Below are 26,739 nucleotides of genomic sequence, written 5' to 3' on the forward strand. Positions count from 1 at the left end.
TCAGGTTTAAAACAAACACAAGGAAGTATTTTTTCACACAACACAGGCAACCTGTGGAACTCCTTACCAGAGGCTGTTGTGAAGGCCAAGACTATAACAAGGTTTAAAAAAGAACTAGATAAATTTATGGAGGATAGGTCCACCAATGGCTTATTAGCCAGGATGGGCAGAGATGGTGTCCCTAGCCTCTGTTTGCCAGAAGCTGGGAATGGGCGATAGGGGATGGATCGCTTGATGATTACCTGTTCTGTTCATTCTCTCTGAAGCACCTGGCATTGGTCACTGTCGGAAGACAGGATACTGGGCTAGATGGACATTTGGTCTGACCCAGTAGGGCCGTTCTTATGGTTGAAAACAATTACTATACATTAGAGTTAAGCTCTAATGAGTCATCTTTTGCTTCCATCAATTGTAAACGTTTTCAGGCTGATAATTTCAGTAAGAGGTTAAAATTAACTTATTCCATACAAAAATTCTGCTGTTCAGCAGACTTTGCCATAAAATTAGTTGATCTTAGTATAGTTCCTAGTGGACTACCCTCTCACTTGAAACATAATCAGGTCCGGTTTGAGACACATTGCAGTGCAATTGCAGGGAAACTTGCTTGTCTGCAGTCCACATTATAATCCTCCTGATCTGGATAGAGGGCTTCAAGGCTGATGATCTACAATTTCAGGAGAACTAAATTCACTAAAGAAAAAATATTGGCAAATATCATTAAGAAAGGAGGGCAATCTTGTATTAATTCTTAAGTATACATTGCCACACTAAATTTTTGAGGCATTACTGAGGTAGCTTAAATCTGTTTACTATTAAAGTGGAAGATTTCTAGTGAAATGTGTTTCTATTTCATGTTTACAGCAATGAAGTTGACAGAATGATGGAAAGGCATGAGCGTCTCAAGCCAGAAATGTTTGCAGAATTGCTACAGGCAGCAAATACTACTGATGACTTCAGGAAGTGCCCTGTAAGTAGACAGAATAAACAATTCTTACATTTCTGTGGTTTAGACATAGGAAATAATTTCATAGGATTCAGATTCAGTAATATTTTTGGACTGCATTTGAGTACAGCTCAACTTCGAACATGCAAACTCTTGCATCTACTCCTTGAGTGACACTTTGTCAGCACTTACCTACACATGCAGCTATCATCTGTGTGTGAGGGTTTGCACATAAAGTTGTGGGCACACAAATGGCCATTGTGAAAATGAGGTACTTAAGTCCATGTTTTGTTAGTTGAAACTCTTCATTTACTAACAAACTACTTACTTGGTTGGATTTGATGACCCTGAATGATACATGCTGACTAAATGCAGTTTCCTTTAGTCTGGTTTTTGGTAGTGATATGGCTTGATAAAAGACTGTTTTCTATCTAGTTCATCTCAAGTCTCTTCTTTCTTGCTTGTGTCTGCCTTTCTCTCACTCTTGTCTCTCTCTCATAATTGTCTGGCTTTGTGTTCTAGTACTGTTTGTTTCAGGGCCACAGAGCAATATTCCCGAAAAACACTAAACAGTGATCAAAGAGAAGAAAATAATAATAAAGTCCGTGTCCTCCATCTCGTAAGTTTGCCATAAGTGGCTGGGGGAATGAAGCTTGGCTGACTTTGAAGATGACATGATCAGAATATGTGTCCAGTGTTTTATAACACTATGTGATTACATACATATCTTCATGGTTTCTACTGACAATTTAGAGGTCATAAATTTAAATTTGAGGCTAGGAAAGAAGTGTGGAACATCTTTATTTTTACTCTGGTCATCCAATACCTTTCTCATTGTCCTAGTTGTTGGCTTGTTCAATCTTTTGCGTCTCACTTTTTTCTTCTAGAGTAACTGTGGTCAAAAAATAAAAATCCGTCGTGTTCTCATGAACTGCCCTGAGATTGTGACAATCGGTTTAGTTTGGGATTCAGAACATTCTGACCTGACCGAAGATGTCATGCGGAATCTGGCAACACAACTTTATCTTCCTGGGGTATCTGAATTAAAATTAATCTATTTTGTTTTTAAAATTTCAGTCCCAACTGCTGATGCATCATGCTCATGCCTTTTTTTTCCTTAAAATAAGTTTATATATACCGTATATACTCTATCATAAGCTGGTTCATTTATAAGCCGATCCCCCTCCCAAGATGGATAAGTAAAAATGGAAAATGTTTATAACCTGATCATAAGCCGACCCTATAATTCTGGGGTCAGCAAACTTTGGCTCCTGGGCCATCAGGATAAGCTGCTGGTGGGCAGAGATGGTTTGTTTACCTCGAGGGTCCGCAGGCACGGAGGTAAATCTAAGTAAACAAAGCGTCTTGGCGTGCCAGCTGCTTACCCTGACGGGCTGGGACAGCAACTGGTGGGGAAATTTTTGTGGGAGGGGGAGGGAGAAGCTGGGAGTCAGGGGAGTAACCCCTGTGACCACCACCCACATGACAACCCCTAACCCGGGACCCCCACACTCTTGCCATCCCGTCCCTTCCCACCTTATCTGGGGAGGGCCAGGGGAGGATGTCTCTAACCTGGCTGGAGCTGCTCCGGCAGGCTGGGTGGCAGGGCCGCAGCCTGTTCCGGCAGGCAGGGCTGCAGCCTGCCAGCCCTGGAGCTGCAGCTGCTTCGGAGGCTGGGGGGAGAGCAGTGTGGCCAGAAGTGGAGAGACTCTGGCCCCGCCTCTTCCCTTCTGTCTTTGCTGGCTGTGCTGCCTCTCCTTGCTCCCTCTGTTGTGGGGAGGGGCTGTGTCCGACTTCTCCCTCTCTATACCCGTTCATAAGCCGACCCCCTTCTCTGGTGCTCCCTTTTTTACTAAAAAAAATTTGGCTTATGAACGAGTGTATATGGTAACTAACTTTGAAATTACAATTAACATTTAAAAATAGATCAGGGAGTATATTTTGTGTGAACTATTATAATAATCTTCATGACACATCTGTGGGGTAAAGTGGTGGTAGCCCCATTTTACAGTTGGGGAACTAAAGCATCCAGAGTAATGGCAAAATTATCAAGTGTCTGCTAACTTGAGATGGCTAGGACCTGGTTTTCAGACTTCATGGCATTTTATATGTTCAAGGCACAGGTCTAATCGACATTGAGTACCCAGAACATGAACACAGAGTGAATGGCCACTTGTGAAAAGCTTGGTTTAAGTGATTCCAAGGTATCAGTTCTCCAGGGTGACATTCAATTGCCTTAACCATGAGACCATCCTTTCTTTTCCTGCAGTCCTCACCTCATTCACTGTATACCTTCAAACTTCTGCAATAAATTAAGCAAAAGTCCTACAAACATAAGTGTCCCTCATCACACAATGGATTAGTTCTCTGAGCATTAGTCATCTTGTACTCAGAATGAGGCAGGGATACTTTAGAAATTACATGCTCATGTAACTCCTGTTATAATGCAGATAGACACACAAGGAGACATGCATGCAACCTTGACTTAATCTAACTTTACAACCTCAGACGTACTTTTTCTTTAATCTATCATAATCATTTTTACAGCTGTTCTATAGGGTTACAGATGAACAGGCCAAGAATAGTGAACTTTTTCTTGTGGGGATGATTTGCTACACGAGTCGACATTACTGTGCCTTTGCCTTTCATACCAAGAGTTGCAAGTGGGTACTGTTTGATGATGCTAATGTGAAAGAGGTAGGCTCTGCATTATTGATGCTAGATTTAATGACCTTTATATTTTTTAATGGTACATTGTGCCCCAAATATAATTTTTTCTGCATTAGAACATAACTTATTCTTTTGACACCAGACTTAAAACACAATCAGATGTCCTCATTTTCATGAAAAGTAGTCTGACAAGTCAGTTTTAAGTATTAAAAAAAAAACATGAATGCACAACTTCACTATTCTTAAATGTGCAACAATTGGATAGATGTTAGTGTGATTTTTCTTAAAAATATAGGTTTAATAAGTAATGAATATGATAAAATCTGTTGATGACTGTATTTGTAATGTGTTGATGTTTAGTTTGCTAACTCGTATGCAAATGTTTGCTTTTCTGCTCTAGCTTCCATAAATTTAAAATGAGCAGTACAGCTGCAGTTGTGCTGTGTTTTTAGGATCAGACATTCAATTAATGTAAAATGTCTTTTGGTTTATTAAGGTATGCTTATAATTGGATTTAAGTACTAGTTAGTTTTTATATTCGCAAAAATATGAACATTTTCGTATTAGGTTGGAACAAAATGGAAAGATGTGGTCTCCAAGTGCATTCGATGTCACTTTCAGCCATTGCTGCTATTTTATGCTAACCCAGATGGTACACCAGTATCGACAGAAGATGCCCCAAAGCATATAATTCACTGGTCTCATTACAAAGCAGCTGCAGGAGATGACTTGGGTAATAAAGTTTTGACTAATGCCATTTTTTATAGAATATGACCAATATCTGTTAGCTAATAATTGATTAGCTGTCCTGATCTTAAGTGCCTTTATCAATAATTATCTAAATGTCCTGATCGCATTTGGTGTGTGTATACTTAACATTAGAACTATCTAAATAATGTTTTGAATCAAATGTTAAAATGTGGATTGAGACATTTAAAGGATTCCTAACTAGAAACATTCTTTAACTGTAAAAACACAAATGGCCAAAGCACTAAAATTACACATTGGAAGAATATGGTAAATCGTACTTCTCTAAGTTGGTACCATCAACCTGCGGAACTCTTTGCCAGAGAATGTTGCGAAGGCCAAGACTACATTGGGGTTCAAAAAAGAACTAGATAAGCTCATGGAGGATAGGTCTATCAATGGCCATTAGCCAGGATGGGCAGGGATGTAAAACCATGCTCTGAAGTGTCCTTAGTCTCTGTTTGCCAGAAGCTGGGAATGGGTAACGGAGGATAGATCATTTCTGTTCATTCCCTCTGAAGCACCTGGCATTGGCCACTGTTGGAAGACAGGATACTCGGCTAGATGGACCATTGGTCTGACACAGTATGGCTGTTTTTATGGTCTTATGTTGACCTAAGTGATCTCATTTAGCCAAGAAAGAGAGAACTTTGATTTTTCTATTGTGTGGTGTTTTGTTTGTGACTAAATAGTATAACTAATAGTATTTAATTGTTAAATACTATTTAATATGTAGTCATGGCATGTTTTGTCTGCATGAGAGTAGATAAGTGATGGTATATATGTATTTTTTCGATACCCCCAAAATAGTATAAAACTGGAAAAAATGTTTTGAGGAAGAACTGTGAGCAAGTGATGACGGTTCAGAACCTTGAAGCTTTGAAGTTGCAGGAGACATATTATTTAGGGATTCATTATGAAAGGGCAGTGTCGTCTCAGTGTCTGGTCAGAATCTAGCCCTTTGACTCTGCAATGTTTGGCTATTGTTTTCTGTGTTATAAAATTTGAAAGTGATGATGAAAAGAAAATTGGATTTGGCCTGTTTCCATTCACTTAGTGAACTGTTGCCTGATGGTGACCATCTCAAGGAAGAAAATCAGAAGTGAATGCCCATCACCGTATTTATATTGGAAAAATGCATAATATGTAACATATTACAAAAATCTTCTTGTATGCCACAAACTATTAAGTGAACTATTAAGTAAAACTTAAAGTAATCCAAAACTATACTTTCTAATTCTTGAAATTAAAAATAAATGTGACGATGTAAATGAGCAAGAATTTCATTTCTGAAGATTAATGATGTGTAATGTTATAGGATTTGAGAAGTCATCCGTTCCAAAGTCAGATCACACAAAAGAGAATGGATTTGGAGAATGTGCTAGTCAGAAGAGCATTAAAAAATTTGAGACCGACAATTCAGCCTTCAGTAGAAGCCATATTCTAGCAAGTGGTGGTAGAGTGCCAGGTAAGTACCTTCTTAAATATGTAATTTCCTAACTTTTTTTTCACAGCAGTGTTATTTTGGATACATTTTCTTTAGCTGCAAAGCTTGTTCTGAAATAGTTCCATCATTGGTACTGAACTTTCAGTCCATCTACCATGAAGAATGATTGATTGACATGTGAAAAACTAATTTGAACTTAGTCACTATATGACTAAAAAAAGAAGAACAGGAGTACTTGTGGCACCTTAGAGACTAACAAATTTATTAGAGCATAAACTTTTATGCTCTAATAAATTTGTTAGTCTCTAAGGTGCCACAAGTACTCCTGTTCTTCTTTTTGCGGATACAGACTAACACGGCTGTTACTCTGAAACTATATGACTAAGTTCTCCACTGCCCTCAAGCCCCAATAAAAATCCACTATTGTAATATGTTGGGCTGTAGTTATTGACTGTAATTCTTTGCTTTTTAATTGATCTTTCCTTGTCCTATGTTTGGAAAGCAGAAGTAGCAATAGTCACTTCCTTTTTATGGTGGGTTTCTATTATATTTGTTAAAACATCAGTCCATTTTAATGTGTAAATCAGATTTTTCAGGTTAAGACAAATTACAAAATTCTCATATCAGGATATCACAATTGGGTGATGCTGATGCAGGAAGGGCACAGCTTGCCCTCCCTTCCATCCCCTCCCCCTTGTTGGGTTGCCAATGTGCTTTAAACCTTAGACCAGTAAGAGAGAGAATGAAGGACCTAGCCAAGAGAAACCAGTTCTGCTTAATTAAGAGATTTATTTCTCTTCTCTGTTAATTACCCCCTCCTGTCTTCCAATATCTAGATGTTAGCTAAAATTATTTTCTTCTTACAACTTGAAGCCAGACTTGATGGCTAAGTACTTTTTTCTTTCACTGTAAATTTTAAAAACGTTCAGCTTGCTATTAACTCACTTGGGACCGATGGTGACCCAAAAATGAACACTGCTCACTGACTATGAACATCAATTTAAATAAAACAGATTACAGATTCTTTACTTGAAACTCCACTATATTCTCAGAAACGAAGCCTTGCTTTTGATGAAGTAATTAGTGTTAACTCTCTGCTTTGTTTTAGTATGAGCCCTAAAGGTTAATTTTCATTCAGATCAAATAGTTTTAGATCCAGAGGGAAAAAATGTAGTATGTTCAATAGCTACAATTAAACCTTGCTTACATGAAGCACAGTCAGTGTACATATTTTGTCAAATTTATAACTTTACATTTGTAAGGATCCCTTTAAGGTAAGTATTATATATTATTGTTAATTAACCTTAATGGATTTTGCTGTGTGCAGACTGTTTTGGATTTTTAAAATTTGAGGTAGATAAAAGGTGGTGGTGGTGTAGTCTTCACTAGAAAGTGAAGATATAGTAAGTGTAATTGTACATGCTTTTTGCCATGGCTATTTAGATAAGATACAATAATGAATATTTTTGCAGTTAAGTTGGGGCACAGTGATCAGAAGGACAAATTAAAGGACATCTCCAAAGAGTGTGCCCAGAAGGCAGTTGACATGAGAAACTTTTCATCCTACCTAAGAAAAGATGCAGATAGAGGATCAAGAAGAGACTCTGGGAGACAAAGAGGTACATTTAAAAATCAAACTTTAGAAACAAATGGCTAAAATATCAATTTGTCTAGATTAAAAATGTTATGTGCTAAAGCTGCTACTTTAGATAAAGAAAAAAATCCCAAGATTAAAGTCTCCACTTTTACAGACATTTTTAAAATTTGTGCCATTTGAGTCTTTTTTTTTTTTTTTTTTTTTTTTTCCCCCCCTTTAAATTGTTATGGCATAGCAGGAATAACTAGCTGTCTTATGCACAACAATGTCAGACAGGGAAGATTTTTATTAAAAGAATGTACTTGAAGGAGAACTTCAATAGAGCTTCTTTTTTGTTTTCTTTTCTTTCATTTTACAAGATCTAATAGGAGAAGACCGCTCTCATTTTAAGTCAGGATCACCTCCTGCTGGAAATGGATTTAGACACTACACTGATCAGCGCCTATATGGTAGCCAGGGAAGAGGACCTTACAAACATGAAAGAGTACCAAACCAAACCAGGCCTACTGCACAGGTCTTAGGGTCAAATAAAAGAGAAGTTTTTCCTGCTGGGGAGAAAATGATGAGCAGGGTTAGGGCTGACAGTGCCACTGGCTATGATACAGACAGCAGCCAAGACTCTAGGGACAAAGGAAGTATCAGCAGAAGCAGAAACAGAGGTTGGAAACCTATGCGAGAGACACTAAATGTGGACAGCATTTTCAGTGAGACTGAGAAGAAGCAGCATAGCCCACAACATAAGGCAAATCCAAGCAGTAAACCTAAACATGAAAAGGAGCAGAGCTTTAACAATTGGCCAAAAGAGAACCAAACCCAGAAAGGGTTAATGACTATTTATGAAGATGAAACAAAACAGGAGACAGGAAGTAGGAGTTCCTTGGATTCAGAAGGAAAAGGAAATACTGAGAAAATTAAAGGATTTACAGAGAGAAAAGTCCATGCTGACAGTTGGCAGATGCAAAGGACTGAGTCTGGGTACGAAAGTAGTGATCATATCAGCAATGAATCTGCCAATCTGGATTCACCTATTGTTGAAGGAACTAGCCCACTGGACAACCAGGGTATTAAAGAAAGTGTTTCCTGCAGGTAATGCTAACAAATACTCTAAATAAGAGTCTTAATGAAGTGCGAATTGTTTTAGTGCCATGTGTTGTTTTCTGGATTGTGGGTAAAGTTAACTGTCTGAAACATTCCATCTTTTATTGTAGGCAACAGTTGTAGAAAATTAGGAAAGGTTGAAATTTCTCTCCTAGAGAGTGGGAGGGGTTGTGTAGGAAACACATGCAAAGTCAAAAACTATTAGACTAATTATGAATTCTGTATAATCACCGTGGCCCAACACTTTCACCATTCAAAACTCTCATTAACGCTTATGAGACTTGTACATGTAAGGGCTGCAAAATTGGTCCCTTAGTGAGTAGAATTTATGGGAAGGCTGAACAAATCCTATGAGAATGGTGTGAAAGCAATGTTGCATGTAATCTAGAATGAAACATTTAATTTATATTGAATTTTAGATGTACATCTTGAAGTTCAGTGGGTAAAGTGCGCCAAATAAATCTGTGCCTCAGAGCTTATAACGTAAATGCACACGTTGGTACAATTAACACACCAGTTTAACAAATCCTAAGCATTATTAAACTTTTTGCAAACTGTAATATACAGAAACAATGAACATAAGATGATATAAACCTACAACGGCTTGTTTTCATGGCTCTCTAACACTGAAGACCTTAAGCAGTGTTTTTTACCTGCTAGGAATCTAAATTTTCTCCTCCTTTTGAACCATGTTTTTTTTAAAAAAGCTAATATATTACACCAAGCTCTGCCACTTAAAATGGTCCTTGCCTTCCTAGCCAATGAATATTTTTGGTAGTAGAAATACTGCAGATAAACAACTGAATTTCAGTGGCAAGTTGCTTATACCATTTTTTTTATGTACTTTTCTAAGGCTGTCTCTACACTGCACACCTTTCAGTGGCACAGCTGTGCTGTTACAGCAGTGCCCTTGTAAGATACACTGTATAGCCACTCTTCGTTGGCAGGAGAGAGCTCTCCTGCTGACAAAATAAAACCACCCCCAACGAGGGGTGGTAGCTTTGTCAGTGAGAAAGTGTCTCCCGCTGACAAAGCACTGCTCCCAATGGCGCTTTTTATTGGTAAAACTTTTGTCAGTCAGAGATGTTTTTTCACACTGACTGACAAAACTTTTACTGACGGAAATGCAGTGAAGTTGGAGCCTAAATCATTAAACTGCTTTTCACTAATCCATTATCAGTGATTTCTTGTTTAACACAACTCCTTCTGAGGTGTATTGTACGTCTGTAAGCTTGTGTTCGTTCATCCCATTTTGCCACTCCCAGTGATGCAGACTTTCCAGACCCATCATTTTAACAAGCTATCAAAGGGAATTTCTTGAGACTGCTTTCAGGATGTAGGGGGAGAAAAAACTTGAAAGCTACATAATGTATGTGTATTCCAGTAGGCTCTTAGGGTACATCTACACAGCAGTTAAACAGCTGCAGTTGGTCCCCAGGTCAACTGACTCTGGCTTGCGAGGCTCAGTCTGTGGGGCTGTAAAATTCCTGTGTAGACGTTCAGGCCTGATCTCTGGCACCCTTCTCCCTCACGGGGTCCCAGAGACCAAGCTCCAGCCTGACCCCAATACCTATACAGCAATTTTTACCCCCACATCACAAGCCCTGCAAGCCAGAGTCAGCTGACTGAGGCCAGACACAGCTGTGCCATGGGTCTTTTATTTCTGGGTTAGATGTACCCTTCATTTTTTTTCTCACTTCCCTCAAATACTATTCCTTGTTTTCTTCTCCTGCCAAGTTATCTCTCCTATACTTTTAGTGATGTGTACCTCTTTTTCCCTGCCTTCTCAAGACAACAAAGGTAGAGAGTAGTCATGGTTCCTACCAAAGGTATTAGGAAGAGAGCTTAGGGACTCGATCCCCTTGCCGTACCAAATCTGTTGACTTTTCCTTTCAAGCCTGCTGTTATAACTTCCTAGCTGGATTTTGTGATAGACTTATTTTAAAAGCTTCACAACTAGGTACAAATGAATGGGTCTATGTGACAATCACAACTTATTGAGGGAAGATCTCAGTTTTAATATTGATACAAACAAGATGTTAATGAATAAATGCATGTCTAGACTAGGAAAATAGGTTGTGTTAAAATGTGTTTATGCCTAGTGTAAACAGGTCTTATGCTTTTAAAAAATATTTTAGCTGGTCGTGGTCAGAACAAGGCTCTGCCGTGTTTTAACCACCAAACATTTTAGGGTTTAAACTTGTAACACTTTGATGTATTTTCAGTTGTTTGCATCTAGTTGGATGTGATGGTAAATATCTGTCAAAATATAACTGTTTTGAATGAAAAATCCTAAAATCCATTTCTCCTGGGTTAAGAGTGACAAAAATTAAGCCATAATTATTTTAATGTTTTTTCTGGAATAGTTTTATATAAAAGTGACATGGAACATTCACTTGGGGCCCATATTTCATTCAAGGAAAATGATGTGCAATATTTCCCAGACTATGGTCCCATTTCTCAAACAGGGGTCACCGCTTGTGTAGGGAAAGCCCCTGGCGGGCCGGGCCGGTTTGTTTATCTGCCCTGTCCGCAGGTCCAGCCGCTCGCGGCTCCCACTGGCCGCGGATCGCTGCTCCAGATCAATGGGAGCTGCTGGAAGCGACGAGGGCCGAGGGACTTACTAGCTGCTGCTTTCCCTACACAAGCGGCGACCCCTGTTTGAGAAACCCTGAATTAATTGTTCACTCCACACAATCAACCCCCACCTTCCCCAAAAGATAAACAGATGGGTCTTATAGCATGACCTGAAAATTTCCATATTCTGAAATAAGGAATGAAGCAAATTCCAAAGCCAAATACCCTGGTTGAAAATCTCTGCCAGAAGTAGTAGTTTGAGGATGAGTTTAACCAAAGTTTTTGTGTGACAACTGTCATGGTAAATCTATCCATTGTTTACCACAGCATAAGCACAGATCTAATAATGTAAATCTGAAAAGTGCATAATAAAACAGCCTATTGCCCAACCTTCTTCTCTTCACTGAGATCTCTCTTCAAAACAGACTTTTTCTTTAAAGATTTCCAAAGAACATTACAATAGGTGATAATATGTAAACAAAAATTAAGTCTGCTTTGAGGTTTGATGTTATCTGGTCCACAGATTCTGTCTGATCCATTATTTTCCTTATATTGGTTAAAAGTCCTTTGGGGCAGAGCTGTTTTTTCCTTCTATAGGTGGTATAGCGCTGAAAAGAGTTTTAGATTATCGGTCTGAGCAATTGACAATGGTGGGGGAGAGGGAGCTACTCTTTGTAGCTGGATGTTCACGTACTTCTACAAGATACATCTTTGAAGCTGAATCAGTAGTATGTATTATTATTGAATCTTTCAGGATGCACAAATCAAAATGAAGTGCTATTTTTTCCATTAAGGTTTATACAGGGGCAGGGGATGGGAATGTAATTCTGGCTCTGTAACACCACATTTGGTTGTATTTGACCAATTTGCCTGTTTCAGACAATCTAACTTTGACTTGGTAATGTTTTTCTGCCTTGAAGCTATTAAACTTAAGTTTTTAGTGCATAAGGAAGGTTCTAACTGCATGGTAAAATTAAACTTTGAAGAAAATGGCAACAACATAAAATTTTGTGTCTCTGGGTGCTTGTCTATGTATGTTTGTGTATAATATTAAAAAAAAAAAATTCTGGAGAGGAGGAATTGAAAAGTTAAATATTTAAGAGCACTTTTTTTGCATGTGCCCATTTGGAAATACTTGGAGTTGAGAGCTTATCCTTTCTTTAAAAAGTGTGCTTTTTCTCACTCTGGTAACCTGAGAGGAAGATTTTTTTAAAGGCAAAATGGGAGTTGGGCACTCAACTCCCATTTATGCTTTAGAATATTTATCATTTAAGGGGAAACTTTCAAAACTATATCCTGCCTTCTCCCTGGCCTTGATTAAGGACAAATTTTAAGCAATTTCCCCTCCTCCCCCCCAAATAATGTAAGTTGTTGATGTCAATCACCTTTCACATCTAGCACATCATTTTTCAACCACTGATAACTTTGAGAACCAACTAATATATATTCTGTTCACCTGTTGAGTATACGGCTTAAACAGAAAGACTTGTAAATTTTGTAAGGAGAGGGAGGATTAGGACCTAAATTAGTGTTTGTAAAGCCAAATGAATGTTCTACTATAAAACATTTAATTCTTTGTGTGTACACTTACATATACGGGCAACTGTAATCGTGCACTAATATTTAAATTTTAAACTACAAGGTCTGTTTTATTTTTCAGTGACCAGAATCTGTCGATCAAATATGCTGAAAGTGTGTTGCAGTCTACCTCCCAGCAGACCAGAAACTATTTTGATGGTGAGAATTTTAACTTGCATATCTACTATAAAGTTTTCTAAAGAATCTCTAGATGTGCTGTTGTCCAAAATTGCCATTTTAATACTGTGTAAAAAGTTGAAAGGTTCCAGATAGACTTTGCATAGTTACTGGTAGCTCAAATTTTGCAGAGTTGACAACCCAATAAAAGTGAACTTCTCCTTCTCTTACTATGCCAACCGTTGCTGCTTAGTACTAGATTACCAAGTCTTAGATTTGCATTGGCAAAATGGGCAAGTGCACATGTGAAGTTAATTTGTATTTGGGTGAATCTGAACAGAATCTATATAGTACTGGGAATATGTCCCACTGGACCACCATTTTCCCATGGAGAGATGCCTTGCTTCCATTCTGTACATATCCTATGTGTTTATAGCCTTCCCCTGTCTTCCTGGTGGCAAGCTGACTTTTTTCTCCACAATGAATACAATATTTTGATTCATTCTTCAAATACTGTTCACCATTATTCAGTGTTCTGACTAATCTTAATAATTTGAGTTCTTCACATCACAACTTGGTAACCCTGGCGAAACTGATGCTGTTTGGTATTTCGGTAACCATGTTACATGTTCTAGGAACATGTATAATTTTTAATAAATTTGTATGAGAGCGCTCTTAGGCAGCCTCATTTGTTAAGAAACCGCACCAAGTGATTTTAAAAACAACCAACCAACCGCTCAAGTATGTTGGAACAGTAGTTCTTGCTGCAACAGAGAAGCTTGGGAGACCCTATCATCCCAGTCTGGTCATGAGGCTCATCACGTCCCCATGTGTTAGAAGATCATCTCTGTTAATTAACTGGTGGTATTCGTTGAACCCTTGAATTCACTTAAATCATGTTTCATTGTAAAGCTGAGTTGACTGTTACATAATTCAGATTGCAGTGCACTAGTGCAATTTTTTGGTTACCCATGTCTTTCAGCATGCTGGATTAGACTGCATTTGTTTCTACAGTTTACTTAGCTCTCATACAGTGCTTTCCATTGGTAGATCTCCAAACACTTTATAAATGGGGAACTGAGGTACAGAGAGTGGAAGTGATTTGCAGAAGTCACCCTGCAGACCAGTGGCAGAGCTGGAAATAGATCCCAGGTCTCCTGAGTCTCAGTCCAGTGCTCTAGTCACTAGGTCACACAAACAACTTGTCCTTCCTTGTGTATGCTATACATAGGCATGACAGAATTCACATTTTTTAAATTTTGAGCTTTTCACTTTTTATAGATATAAATATTCATAGTTGTGGGAAATCATGTGGTGGGAGGGAGGGGAGACAATGTGGAGGTTGAACAGTAATTATTCAATGAGATAAAGCTTCATAGCTGTTAAAACAAATTGTCAACATCACGTGTCAAAATATTCAAACGAAATATCCTTAATTCAAACTTTAAGTTCTCAAGCAACATCTTTCTCTATCTGTAAATTTCAGTTATTATTGATGGAAATGTTTGGGGGTGGGGATAGGGGGGTGGTATGCTTCCTGGGGTTACCCAGGGTTGTGAGGAACCTTGCTACTGCCCGCCCTTAGCAAGAAGATGCCTTGTCTGTGCCTGCTGTGGATCAGTTTCCCAGCGCTGCCATCCTCTGGCAATACAAGAACTGCCTTCCAGGCCTTGCTCTTTCTTTGCAGGTTAATGATAGGCACAGTCCAACCCCCAAGTCCTCCAAGTGTCTGCTTGGAGTGCCCAGCCCCGATCCACTGGACACTCACAGAATTCCCAGATCGAAAGGAACAGTACATCACAGCTTACCAGTTATACCATAGAAGACAGCTCCACTTAACACACAGCACTTAGGTTTGTTTGTAGAGAAAGCAAGAGCAGAGTCAAATGATAGCATGCAGAAATATTGAAAGCCAAGGGTTAGATATAAAATAAAATCATAACATGCATAGTAGAGGCTAAACTTAACTAAAGATATTATCATTAGACAGAGCAAAAGCTCACCTAAAATCTTTCCACAGTATTACAGCCATTGTCGTGCTTTCTCAGTGGAAAGATGCAGAAGCTTTTTTTTTTTTTTTTTCCTGTCCCTAAAGTTAGTTCATTGTCTGCACTTGCAGACAGAAAAACCTTCATTGCATGTACTTTTTTCTCCTCGGGAAACTTTGCAATCACTTGATTAGCATTCTGCTTGGACTGTAAATGGGTTGTCCATTGTGAACCTTACATTACTCAATTTATGTGTAGACAGATGGATAAACGTAAACCCATCTCTCACCTTTACTGGTGACCAGCCCCAAATCAGAGAACCTAAGAACATAATTTTCAGTATAATATATGCATAACTCCTTACATACTATCCATGTATGCATTTTATAATCATTGAGGACTCTTATGACACTAGCTTTCATTAGAAACTTTACATGATATACTTTGGTGAACTAGTAAAGTAAATACCAGAGCCAGGGGATCCCTGTAGCCCTTATGCACTCCTGTGCTCCCTGCCAGTTGGTACCATGAGGTCCCTGGGTCACAAAGGTGAAATCAACATTTACTGATAAAAATCTAGTCCTTCCAAGCCTAGCCTATGTACCCTTTTTAGAAATAGTCCCAGAGTTCCATCTCCTTTGTCTTCCTTTCAAAACTTTCTCTAACACTGGTTAAATTGAAATCTCCATTTTTACTGCTTGCCAACAATTAACAGTAATAAGTGTCTTTCTATTAGGAGGATGAGAATGTATAACTTTTTTTGTTAAATCTTTTTAAATTCCTTGGGTTCTATTCAGGAGATTTTTCTCTAGAACTATAGGTCTTCTGCTGGGTACAGGGCTGGCTCTAGGTGTTTTGCTGCCCCAAGCGCCAAAAAAAAAAAAATCTCCAAGAGCGCGACTGCCGAAGCGCAACCCCCCCCTTCCCCCCCCCGCCCCCCCAAACAACCCGGAATGCTGCCCCAACCACCCAGAATGTCGCCCTTGGAACCGTGCTTCGTTTGCTGGTGCCTAGAGCTAGCCCTGGCTGGGTATAAACTCAGTACTAAGTCCGATCTTAAATAGCTGTACACGTCACTCAGAAGCTTTTCGTTTTCATCAGATACATAGCAATATTAGGAGGAAATACTTACAATAAGGAAATCAACTTCCTTTACATATTAAAATGTCTGGATTTTCATAAAGCTGGTAGGTACTTCAGCATATAAATATTACAGGAAATAGGATGAGGTCAGCCAAAATCACAACCTAATTTCCGTGAAACAATTACATTTTCTGTACTTGTACAAAGCAGTCTGTCAGCTGGTGGCAATGAACATTAAGCCACTTGCTAAGGAGACACTTGATTTTATAATTACCTAGCTGCTTTTTTAATCTTCTGTTCGATTCGTGTGGCTTCTGTTTTTTTAAACCTTAAACCAAATCTACAGTATCTTTTCTCTGCTATTTTTCTAATTCTTTATTGGATATACATGACTTCTTTTTCAATCTGGTTTCCTTGTCACATGATGTGACTAACTTAAATTGCCAGGTATTGTGTGGATTACCTCGAATATATTTGCCCGTTAACATTTATGCTACAACAAAAATTTGTTGTATTGTCTTTGTGTATCAGTGGGAGAATGGACATTGGTGTTCACTGGCAGTAGGAATAAGTTAGTGACAATGTATCAAAGGATACCTCCGTATCTAATGCAAATTAGATGTAATCAAACAATATTTGAAATTTTCAGTTGCTGAGGTATTGTTCAGGGGTTACTGAATAAACTGTATTCAAATACTATATTTAAAAATATTTGTAGGGCAAATATTTCCTCAAAAATGCATCAGATCAGCATCATTTGAAAGCTTTGTATATAGAATCCTAAATATTTACTGTTAAACTATTCAGAATCTATATACTCTTCCAGATTAAAATGGGTATTTACAAGTTGCAACAAATTTGTTCCTTTTTAAAGCAAGTGTAATTAGTGTAAATTGTAAGTAATGGGTATAGTGCATTCTAACAGTTCAATTGGGGAAGTAATGTTGGGATAAAGGGCAGTTAAAGGAACAAATCAGGTTAGCATATGCTCAGATACATAGGTGTAACCACAAACCAGATTGGAGGCAGAGGGAAATAGAGAAGCCTTTGTCTTTTTAAAGGAACTTGTGAATTTTAAATTTGCATAGGGCCAAAGATTCTATTTTGAGTCCTTTAAAATATACAGAAAGATGTCTGTCATGTGCCTTTGAATTAAGTTAAGCAAATAAGTAGTCAAACTAAACCAACCAAGGTCCTCCACTAGCTATTGTATTAACCTCTTGGAGATGGGGTGTACAAGAAATAGTACTTTAGAAAGTTACACATACCCTGAACAGAAAAACTGAATTAAATCTAGTTCAGATTCCAGCTCTCACCGGCTACTTATTTGATTTGGGGCAAATGAGATTTTGTCTCGTTTCCCCTCCCCCTATCTTTATCATGGAATTAACTTTATAATTGATAGCAGAATTAAACCAGTTAGACAAGTGCTGAGTACTTTTGAAAATCCTGCCCTTAACTCAGAAAGCTGTTTACTCTGATCAGTTTTGATACAGCACTTACTTAGTAATTTATATTATTTATTAGTGAATTTAGTGTTCAGGAAAGCTGAAAGCTTGACTGCCCAAGAGACTGAAGTCCTTTTATTTTACAAGGGAGAGATAGCATAAGCAGTGGCAATGCAAACTTCCCAGCTATCCCTGCCAGTGTTCCTCAGACTTCTAAGCTGAAGGGACCTTCTTTGTGGGTAAGAGGAAAGCTTACTTTCATCTCCCATCTTTTGCCTACAGATAGCTTGTTACCTAAGCCTATTTAATGGAATTTCTTGCAGTGTGGATACCTGTCCATGCTAATTAATGGAGAGAGCACTTATTAATTAACTCTTGATGACTCCCTCTGACACAATATGTAGACCTACTGCATTATATTATTGGGATTTTTCTCTCCCTGCTTTCACATTTTTGTTGAGTCCTATGTTCTCATGATAGTTTATTTCCAAACTGAATATGGTTATTTTCCATTGACCTTAGATCCATTCTGTATCTTCTGACAGAGGCAGTAAACTTTCAATAAATGTGTCTCAAACGCCATACTTATCTACTAAGTAAGAGGATTATAAGCAAAATTCATAAATATCAATTACAGTATTTTAATCAAATAATTTATTTTGCCCGGGTCGGGTGTGAATGACACATTAAAGCAACTCTTGTTCTATATCTTTTCACCCTGATGAATGGGATGGAAAAGGGGAACTGGAAATGAGTCTATAGAAAGATAACTTCATTTAAATGCAGTGATGTGGAAATATTCAGACACTTCTCTCTTTGGGCTCTGTTAGTCATCAACATGCAGGGATGTTAACCCTTCATCAATTCTCTAAAGAATTATGGAATATTTTATGAGTATCGTGGATGTTTGTAGCTAGTGAAGCTCCATAATGACTAAAGCCTTTCCCATCATAAAGTTTTAGTGACGTGTAGAAGGAGTTGAGTCTTCACCTGAATCCTGGTGAATAAGTGTCCACAAAACAACTGCAAATGCTAAGGACTGAAGGAGAGTGGAATTACCCTGTCATCCTTGAGGCTGCCCTCCTTAGAATGGGGTTTTGAGGCTGTAACAGGGTTCATTACTGACTGCTGGCGTGCCTCCTCATGGCTCACCTGGGGAATAGCTCGTCAGTAGTCAGATGCCCCTTCCTGCGGTCACTCAGCTGTTGTGGTCTCACCCTCCAGGACTTGGGGTAGCCATCTTCTTTGGGACTCAGGCTGCTCCCTCTTCATGACTTGGCCCTCTAGCTGGATCACAATACCTTCCCTTCTAGGGTCTGTCAAAGTCCCTTCAGACTAACTGTCCCCCTGCCTTTCCTGGCAGTTCTCCACTCTGTCTGAGGTGGTGCTGCCTCCCCACTGGCTGGTAGGAGAACCCAGGCCCACCCTGTACTCCATGTTCCAGCACAGGGACCCTGTGCTCTGTAGCTATAGTTTACTTATTCCCAGACCTGCTTGCTATTTTCCTGGCCTCTGTCCTACTTCCTCCTCCTATTCTTTGGCACCACTGGGCATCTGAGCTTCCTCAGCTCTCCGTGGCTACTTCCCCATCTACATAGCACCTTCTTATTCAAGGATCTTGAAGAGAAATGCTACACGTTCTACAAATGAGTGAAGTGAGTTAAGGGTAAAACTGATAATCTTTAGTCCTCAACTCCCAATTCTCTTCTTTTTAGGAATTAACAACTAATTTCTTGCATTACTAAAGCCTGCAATGCTTTTTAAATAAAATGTTAGCTCTGTCATACTGCTAATACAGTGTCTCATCTGTTGTAAACACAATTGTTTTAACAGCATCAGACAACCAACTGTTTGTTTGAAATCTTGTTGAATTAGTAACGGGGGGGGGGGGGGGACAATGAATTCAAACACAAGGCTCAAATTGTTCCAGTTCATTTGAGGATAGGTGTCACATCACATCTTTATCTGAGTAAAAAGGGAGGAAGAAAGAGATGTAGTGTAAGGGATACCTTTTTACCCAGGAGAGATGTGATGTCTCATTCCCCTAGTGAAAATTCCAAGCATAAATTTACAAAGGAAAAGATAGGAATATGTCTCTTAAATTTTGTCCAAATGAACTTCACATATTAATCCCTGTTTCTTTAACGAAATCCAGTCACTGCCTTTAAAGACACAGTAAATGTAAGACAGTCTGTCTTGTTTTATATTCACAGATCTGTGTACTGAAATGTACAACTATTTAATTTGCATAATGTGAAACATGAACAACAACAAGGATATTTGTTTAGAGTGGCTGTAGTTGTGACTTACTCCATATTTAATTGACTAGAAGGAAGACTTTAGTCAAATATAGTTAGAGGATAAAATATGTCTAGTGATGACACGTGATTCTTTTAAAAGCCTGTTTTTATAACAATTACATCAGTGCAAGTAAGTGTGAAATGACATCCCAATCTCTAATTTTGAATATCAAGAGCACAAGATTTTAATCTTTCTCCCCATGCCCCAAACACACACAATCTGGTAATATTTACACGAAACACCAATTTAAATCCAGTTTTTAAAGTTATTGCAAGACACCCTTCCACACACACTCTGATCCATTGTTCTGTCTACATGTGTGTTTTAATTTCTTATTTTGGTCCTGACCCTTTTTTCAGTCAGGCTGCTATTTGAAACCCACACACAAAGTTTGCATGAACCCTAGGGGCAAAATCTAGGGCCTGCTGCCACATACCGGGTGGCTTTCCTTAAACCATTCAGGAGTGTGTAAACCTGGGGATGTAAAGAGGCAATGTTTCCTTCCTGTGGATGGAATGAGGCCCAGTGTTACCTTTACTTCCTTCTCCTCTGGGAGGCAGAGAAAAGTGGAACATGGTGCTTGCCCCAGGAGAGAGAAGTGATAGTCTCTACCTCTCCTCCATTCCGTCCCCTGCCCTCCCCCAAATTAAGAGGAACTATTTTAATCTAATACAGGAAAGTTCTGGATTGTAACTATTTAGGGAGCTTTTAAAATTGCACTCGCAATAGCCAGTTTCAAGATCAGGCCCTCCATTTTTTTCAAGATCTCTTTTGGTTCTTTTAACTTTGAAGGAACAATTAATTTGTGCTTAATTTTGTAGTGGGCCGGGGAGGGGGGAAGAAGCTGCCCACTATCTAGTGCCCACTGGAGAAAGTGGTGGGGGGAGGGTAGAAATCATTGCTGGCAACTCTAGTTATTAAATCAATGTGTATCTGCAGTGGAGGTAAGGAAACATTTAATTTGCAGGTTTCTGAGAAGTCATGAAATACGTGCAGATGGATTACTTGTCAAATTAAGAATACTTCAACCTTTTTAATTGGGGGTTGAGTAGAGTGAAAGCATTGTGAAACCTAACATGGATCATGTAGGGGCAAGATTAAACTAATTCTGACAACCAAATTAAGCCTCATCAGATCTTTTTTTAAACAATTTTTGAAAGTACATAAGCAAGTGCGATGTGCATGCCCTAGTGAAGGGAGGGCATATAACAAGAGCGGATGTCTGTAAATTACGAAGGTCCTTCATTTCATTTCTGTTAAAACATCCATAACAGTAATACTGTAATCTAGTTTTTCCAAGGTTCATTCCCAAATTTTAATCCCTCTGTAAATTCTTCAAATATAACCTAAAAAAAAAAAAAAAACCACTTTAACATTTCATTTGTCACACAGAAAATACTGCCAGTCATTATACTTTGGCTTCTTACTAATAGTTATGCATCTAAAAATGAAGTTCCTTTTGAGACAATTGGGTTTTGTATATTTTATTAGCAATATTTTGACAATACAATAGAAAATATTTTCTAAAGCATGTGGAAATAGTCTTCACTCTGCCCCCCCCCCCGCCAAAAGGTGGAGTTAGAATACTCAGCTGATAGAAGAATGGCTGTTCGTAGTCTTTTTTTAAAAACAAGGCTATCTATTCAGATGTTTAAGTGAGAAAGTAAATCCCAAAAATCTTACTGGCTTGTATTTGAGAAATGCCAAAATTATCTTTAATTTATTGTTTGAGTTTTTTGTGATGGTGTTGAGGCTTCTGCTGTGCAGTATGCTAACATCTGCCATATTTAGGTTTACAAAGAACCTGGAGCCAAAATTCCCCAGTAGACTGACTCTCTCTCTCTCTCTCTCTCTGGTTTTAACCATGCATGGATCTCCATGTCAGCAGAAGAGAAAAATAGCACATCTATTTTTAAATTGGCTGGAATTCCAAAGGCACAAACCTCCTGCTGTCTGTGAGCCGCTGTGATTGAACGCCTGCCCTGGTGACATTCTAGTGATTGCTTGCAAATCGTTGCTGCCTCCTTGTGTCCAATTTACATAACTGTTTCACCGAGGGACTTCACAACTCCTGAAACAAAATTCAGTAAAATCATTGACTGAATTGTTTAGCTAGGAACTGCAGTTCACATTAGTCATTTTATGGGGAGTAAGGAGCAATTGTGTGGAAAACATAACTAGATAAAAATAAGAACCAAATGATTGATATTTAAGATATGAATTCAGAGTTTGAATGTTGAAAGCTTAACTATAATCACAGTAAACCTAGTAGCAACTGTTAGGCTAAAAAGTTAAACTTCTTCCATGCCCATATCCTAATTTTGGATATAAACTTAATAGATTGACCTAAAAATACTATATTGTGGGGGGGAGAATCTTAAGGGATTCAAGACAAAATTTCTACTTTTTTCTATTGAACAACATACATTTTGAGTTTCAGGGTAGCAGCCGTGTTAGTCTGTATCCTCAAAAAAAAAAAAAAAAAACAGGAGTACTTGTGGCACCTTAGAGACTAACAAATTTATTAGAGCATAAGCGTTCGTGGGCTACAACCCACTTCTTCGGATGCATATAGAGTGAAACATATGTTGAGGAGAAATATATACACACATACAGAGAGCATGAACAGGTGGGAGTTGTCTTACCAACTCTGAGAGGCCAATTGAGTAAGAGAAAAAAACTTTTGAAGTGATAATCAAGATAGCTCAGTACAGACAGTTTGATAAGAAGCAAGTGTGAGAATACTTACAAGGGGAGATAGATTCAATGTTTGAAAATGGCTCCCATTCCCAGTCCTTATTTAATCCTGAGTTGATTGTGTCTAGTTTGCATATCAATTCCAGCTCAGCAGTCTCACGTTGGAGTCTGTTTTTGAAGTTTTTCTGTTTTAAGATAGCCACCCGCAGATCTGTCATAGAATGACCAGACAGGTTAAAGTGTTCTCCCACTGGTTTTTGAGTATTATGATTCCTGATGTCAGATTTGTGTCCATTAATTCTTTTGTGTAGAGACTGTCCGGTTTGGCCAATGTACATGGCAGAGGGGCATTGCTGGCATATGATGGCATATATCACGTTGGTAGATGTGCAGGTGAACGAGCATACATTTTAAGACATTTTTGGCAGAATGGCTTTCAGTATGAGGTTCTTAGGAAAAAAGTTTTCTTTATCTTGACTTCTGCTCTTTGGACCCATGGTTCCTGCTCCAAGAAGGGGGGAGGGATAGCTCAGTGGTTTGAGCATTGGCCTGCTAAACCCAGGGTTGTGAGTTCAATCCTTGAGGGGGCCACTTATGGATCTGGGGCAAAAAATCAGTACTTGGTCCTGCCAGTGAAGGCAGGGGGCTGGACTCAATGACCTTTTGGGGTCCCTTCCAGTTCTAGGAGATAGGTATATCTCCATATATTTTTATTTATAAGAAGAAAGTGCAAATGCTAGTAGCCATCTTTTAGACAACACTGCTCTACCCAGTATTACTATCAGAAAAAAGAGAAACTCAGATCAGCTGAAGAAGAGAGAGAGTCTACCATAGGCAATCCTGTTTACTCTTTTGCTTTTCAGTCTGGGGCTTTCCCCAGGTAACAAATTTGATGTAAGTGTCAAAAGCCTGATAGAACCACCAGAGAATTTTTTAATGTCTTGGTATCCTGATGGCAACCACCTCTTATTTTCAGAAATCTTGGCAGCGGCAGAAAGCTTGCTGTGGAGTCAGTGGGAATCCTGGCTGCAACACACTGACATAAGCTCTGGCAGTGCTGCAGCCAGACTAGGGTCGGCTGCCCCCAGGCTACTTCCGAACTCCCACCCTGGAGGTACCTGGATCCAGATGGTGTCCTCCAGGGGGTCCTCTGGATAAATGGCGAGGGGCAGGCTGAGCAGCTCCTCCGGGCTCTGGTCGGTGTTGGGCGTTGGCAGGTCAGGCCAGTCCTTGGGTCCATCGTAGGTTGCCGGGGTCTCCCAACCAGGAGCTAGGCCGGAGACGTCTGTCCTCTCCAGTGGCTTCCTGAGTGAGCTCTGGGGTTGGGCATTTATACTTTCTGTCCTGCGCCTTGACCTCTGGGGGGCAGGCGTGGGACTCGCTGGCTCCGCTCACTCTGGTGTCAGGAGGGTTCGTCCCTCTCTGGGGCGATGGGGAGCCACACCACCTTGCTACACTACCAATACAGGGTCCTGCCTTTTAGATTTTCCACACCACCAAAGGTGTTCACCAAGTGCTTGGCAATTGTGGCAGCTCATATTAAAAAAAGCAGGAATTCAGGTCTGTTCATACTTCAACTAACTAATTCAAGGAAGATCACACCAACCAGGTGAACTGAATTCAGGTAACCCTACAGCTTTTTGCCTTCCTGGATCTCAGTCAACAGAGAGAAATCCACAATGGCTGAGAGCATAGCTTTCATTGGAGCAGGAGCAGTGGACTCTAGGTCAACAGTTTACCTTCCACAGGAAAGATTCCAAACAATAATGGATCTTACCAACCAACTTCAGGATCACCCAAGAAAATCAGTGAAAACATGCTTGACTTCTGGGACACGTGGCTTCAAGCACCTGTATAACATGGTTTGCCAGACTTCACCTATGCTCTATGCAAGTGTTCAAATTAGTGTATCTACAGTAGACCCCATGTGCATGTGATGGTCATGGTCCGAGAAGAAGTCATCTCGTTAAACTGGTGGAAAGATTGACCCTCTTCAGTACTTTTCTCTACTCTCTGCTTACCAAGACTTGGGTGACCTCTTCTAGATCACCTTTGGATTCAGGGCCCCATGGTCTCCTCAAGAAGCCTGTCTCCATATAAATGTCCTAGAGCTCAGAGCCATCTGCCTGGCATGCAAATATTCCTGCCTCTTCAGGGTTCCACAGTACAAGTGCTAACAGACAACTTTCTACCTATGCATGTCAACAGGTAGGGAAGAGCAAGATCATCCCCCTTCTGCTGGCAGGCTATGTAGCTTTGGAATTGTGGGATCTTATTCAGAATACACTTAGTGGATCAGCACCTTCCCAGCCACAGACCAGGCCAACAAGTGTCAGATATTTTGTTCAGGGGCAGGGGGGGGAGTGGCGTTTGAGCCCAGGCTCCTTGGCAGATGCCTTTCTCATCTCCTAGATGCCAGGACTGATGTATGCCTTTCTGTTGATTCACTGTGATACCAAGGGTTCCAAGGAAGGCGAATCAAGACACAGGACCGAGCATTTCTGATAGCCCTAGCATAGGATAGGCAGTTCCTGTATTCACAACTGATGAAACTTTCAACACAGCTGTCCTCCCTTCCCTCCCTCCCCCCCACCCCCATCCCATACCATCCTAACCTTTGGTACAAGGAATAGGTTGCTACTTTTCATTTGCTTTTTTAGTGGCTGGTACATTAACTAGAAGGGTAGAAGAAACTTGTGCTTTCATGTCAGGTCCCCCTTATACAGGGTTTCATAAATACAAGGTCTCTCTTAGGCATCACTGAAGTTCCTGCTCAAGGTGGTTTGAGTTCTATATCACCCAATCTATTTGCTTCCTAGTTTTCTGTCTCAAACCTCATTCAACCTTGGGAGAAGCTAAACTTCACACACAATTAGTGTAGTAAGGAGAACTGTCTTCCTACATCAACAAGGCAAAATCATTCAAGAACATGCTCAATCTAGTCATGGCCTTTGCTGATAGTTAAGGGGGAACTTATACCCTCACACAGGTTATGTAAGTGGGTCTCCAGCTATATAAGGACATGTTATGAGTTAACCAGGTTAGATTCACCTTGCTACATTAGAGATCATTCTACTGGAAATCCTGCATCCTCTGTTGCCTTTTTGAAGAATGTCCCTCTCCCTGCAATCTGGGATGCAGGTATGTGGAGTTTGGCCCACCCTTTAAAAGACCCTGCGCTTTGGTGTAGAAGCTCCCAGTTGGGATGTCCATTTTGGTAGGGCTATCCTGCAGTCATTGTTAAAGAAGGAACTCTAGTATCTACCTCCAAGCAAACAGGCAACTGCTTGTTAGAAACCAAGAGTAGAATCCATGTAAACAATTGCTCAAAAGAATGGTTACTTACCTAAAGTAATTGTGATTCTTCAAAATGTGTTGTCCATGTGGATTCAACAACTCTCCTTCTTTCTCTGCTACTATGGTGTCCACCTTTCTGTGATTCTATATTGGTGAAAGAACTAAGGATAATTGTGCTTGCCCTGCCCCTTTATGTCCTTGGATGATGGAGACATGAGAACATCTAGGGCATAAGCATGGTCCCAATGGACATTGCTAGTAAAAAGAATCTGACCTTATGCACATGGGGGACATGGAAACCAATAGCATATATATAGTCAATATAACTTGAACACAGATACTGTAGGATTAAGTACCTGTTCTTTATACTTTTTGGGGAGTTGAAGTTAACCTTTAACCTTGTGCCTCCATGGACATCATCTAGAAATCTTAGAAATGCACTGTGTCCATCACTTGCTAGTGTTTAAGTATGTGATATTAACAGAGATCAGAGGTATATTTTTAGTAATTAAGCTATTCAGTATGTAGGTATTTTAGTAGGTATTCCTTATTAAAAAGCCCTTTTTTGAAGTGTAACAAATTAAACTTATGAAAAAAAGTGTAGAAGGTTTTTACTGGAAGTGGTTTTGTTGACAATATTCTTTTCATTGTAATTTTGAAAATAATGAACAGTGTCCTGTTTAGTGGAGGTTTGTTTTGTTAGTGTAAGTAACTTGTAATGAACCCCTAAGAAAGAGGAAGCATTTTATTTGTTGTAAGGTAAAACTGGGCTATTTTTTTTTCCAGACTTGAGGAAAGACCAAATGAATATGGAAGCTAATTACAGACCACACACTAACTTTCCTTCAGAAGCTCAATTGCAGATGCACAGTCCTCCACTGAAGAGGTAATTAATTTTTTTGTTTCTTTACTGTGAAACTTTCCTATCTGAAATGCAATGTCCATGTGGAGCTCCATTTGTTGACCAGAAGAGAATATATAATATATCCAAATGCATTTCAAACCTAGTCTTCAGACATTCTTTTAATATTGTACCTCATGTGTCAAAATGACTTGGCTGACATATTTGCTCTTTGAAAAGACAAGGAAACCTGATTGATGTTTATAAGGATCAGCCAACAGAGAACCAAATTTTAGGCTAGATTTTTAAA

At 39.3% G+C, this 26,739-nt stretch overlaps 1 protein-coding gene across 2 annotated transcripts in view; it reads left to right on the forward strand.

Moving 5' to 3' along the window:
- Nucleotides 1-26,739, forward strand: part of USP53 (ubiquitin specific peptidase 53) — a 57,984-nt gene that overhangs the window by 26,355 nt on the left and 4,890 nt on the right. For both annotated transcript variants that reach the window (XM_034770951.1, XM_034770952.1), the window contains 9 exons: nucleotides 862-967; nucleotides 1,831-1,977; nucleotides 3,491-3,640; nucleotides 4,181-4,346; nucleotides 5,679-5,828; nucleotides 7,280-7,426; nucleotides 7,764-8,490; nucleotides 12,740-12,816; nucleotides 26,375-26,474. In XM_034770951.1, the coding sequence (XP_034626842.1) occupies nucleotides 862-967; nucleotides 1,831-1,977; nucleotides 3,491-3,640; nucleotides 4,181-4,346; nucleotides 5,679-5,828; nucleotides 7,280-7,426; nucleotides 7,764-8,490; nucleotides 12,740-12,816; nucleotides 26,375-26,474 (1,770 nt within the window). The remainder of the gene's footprint in view (nucleotides 1-861; nucleotides 968-1,830; nucleotides 1,978-3,490; nucleotides 3,641-4,180; nucleotides 4,347-5,678; nucleotides 5,829-7,279; nucleotides 7,427-7,763; nucleotides 8,491-12,739; nucleotides 12,817-26,374; nucleotides 26,475-26,739) is intronic.

Source organism: Trachemys scripta, chromosome 5, assembly GCF_013100865.1.
Source record: "Trachemys scripta elegans isolate TJP31775 chromosome 5, CAS_Tse_1.0, whole genome shotgun sequence".
In the NCBI taxonomy this organism is placed as follows: Eukaryota; Metazoa; Chordata; order Testudines; family Emydidae; genus Trachemys; species Trachemys scripta.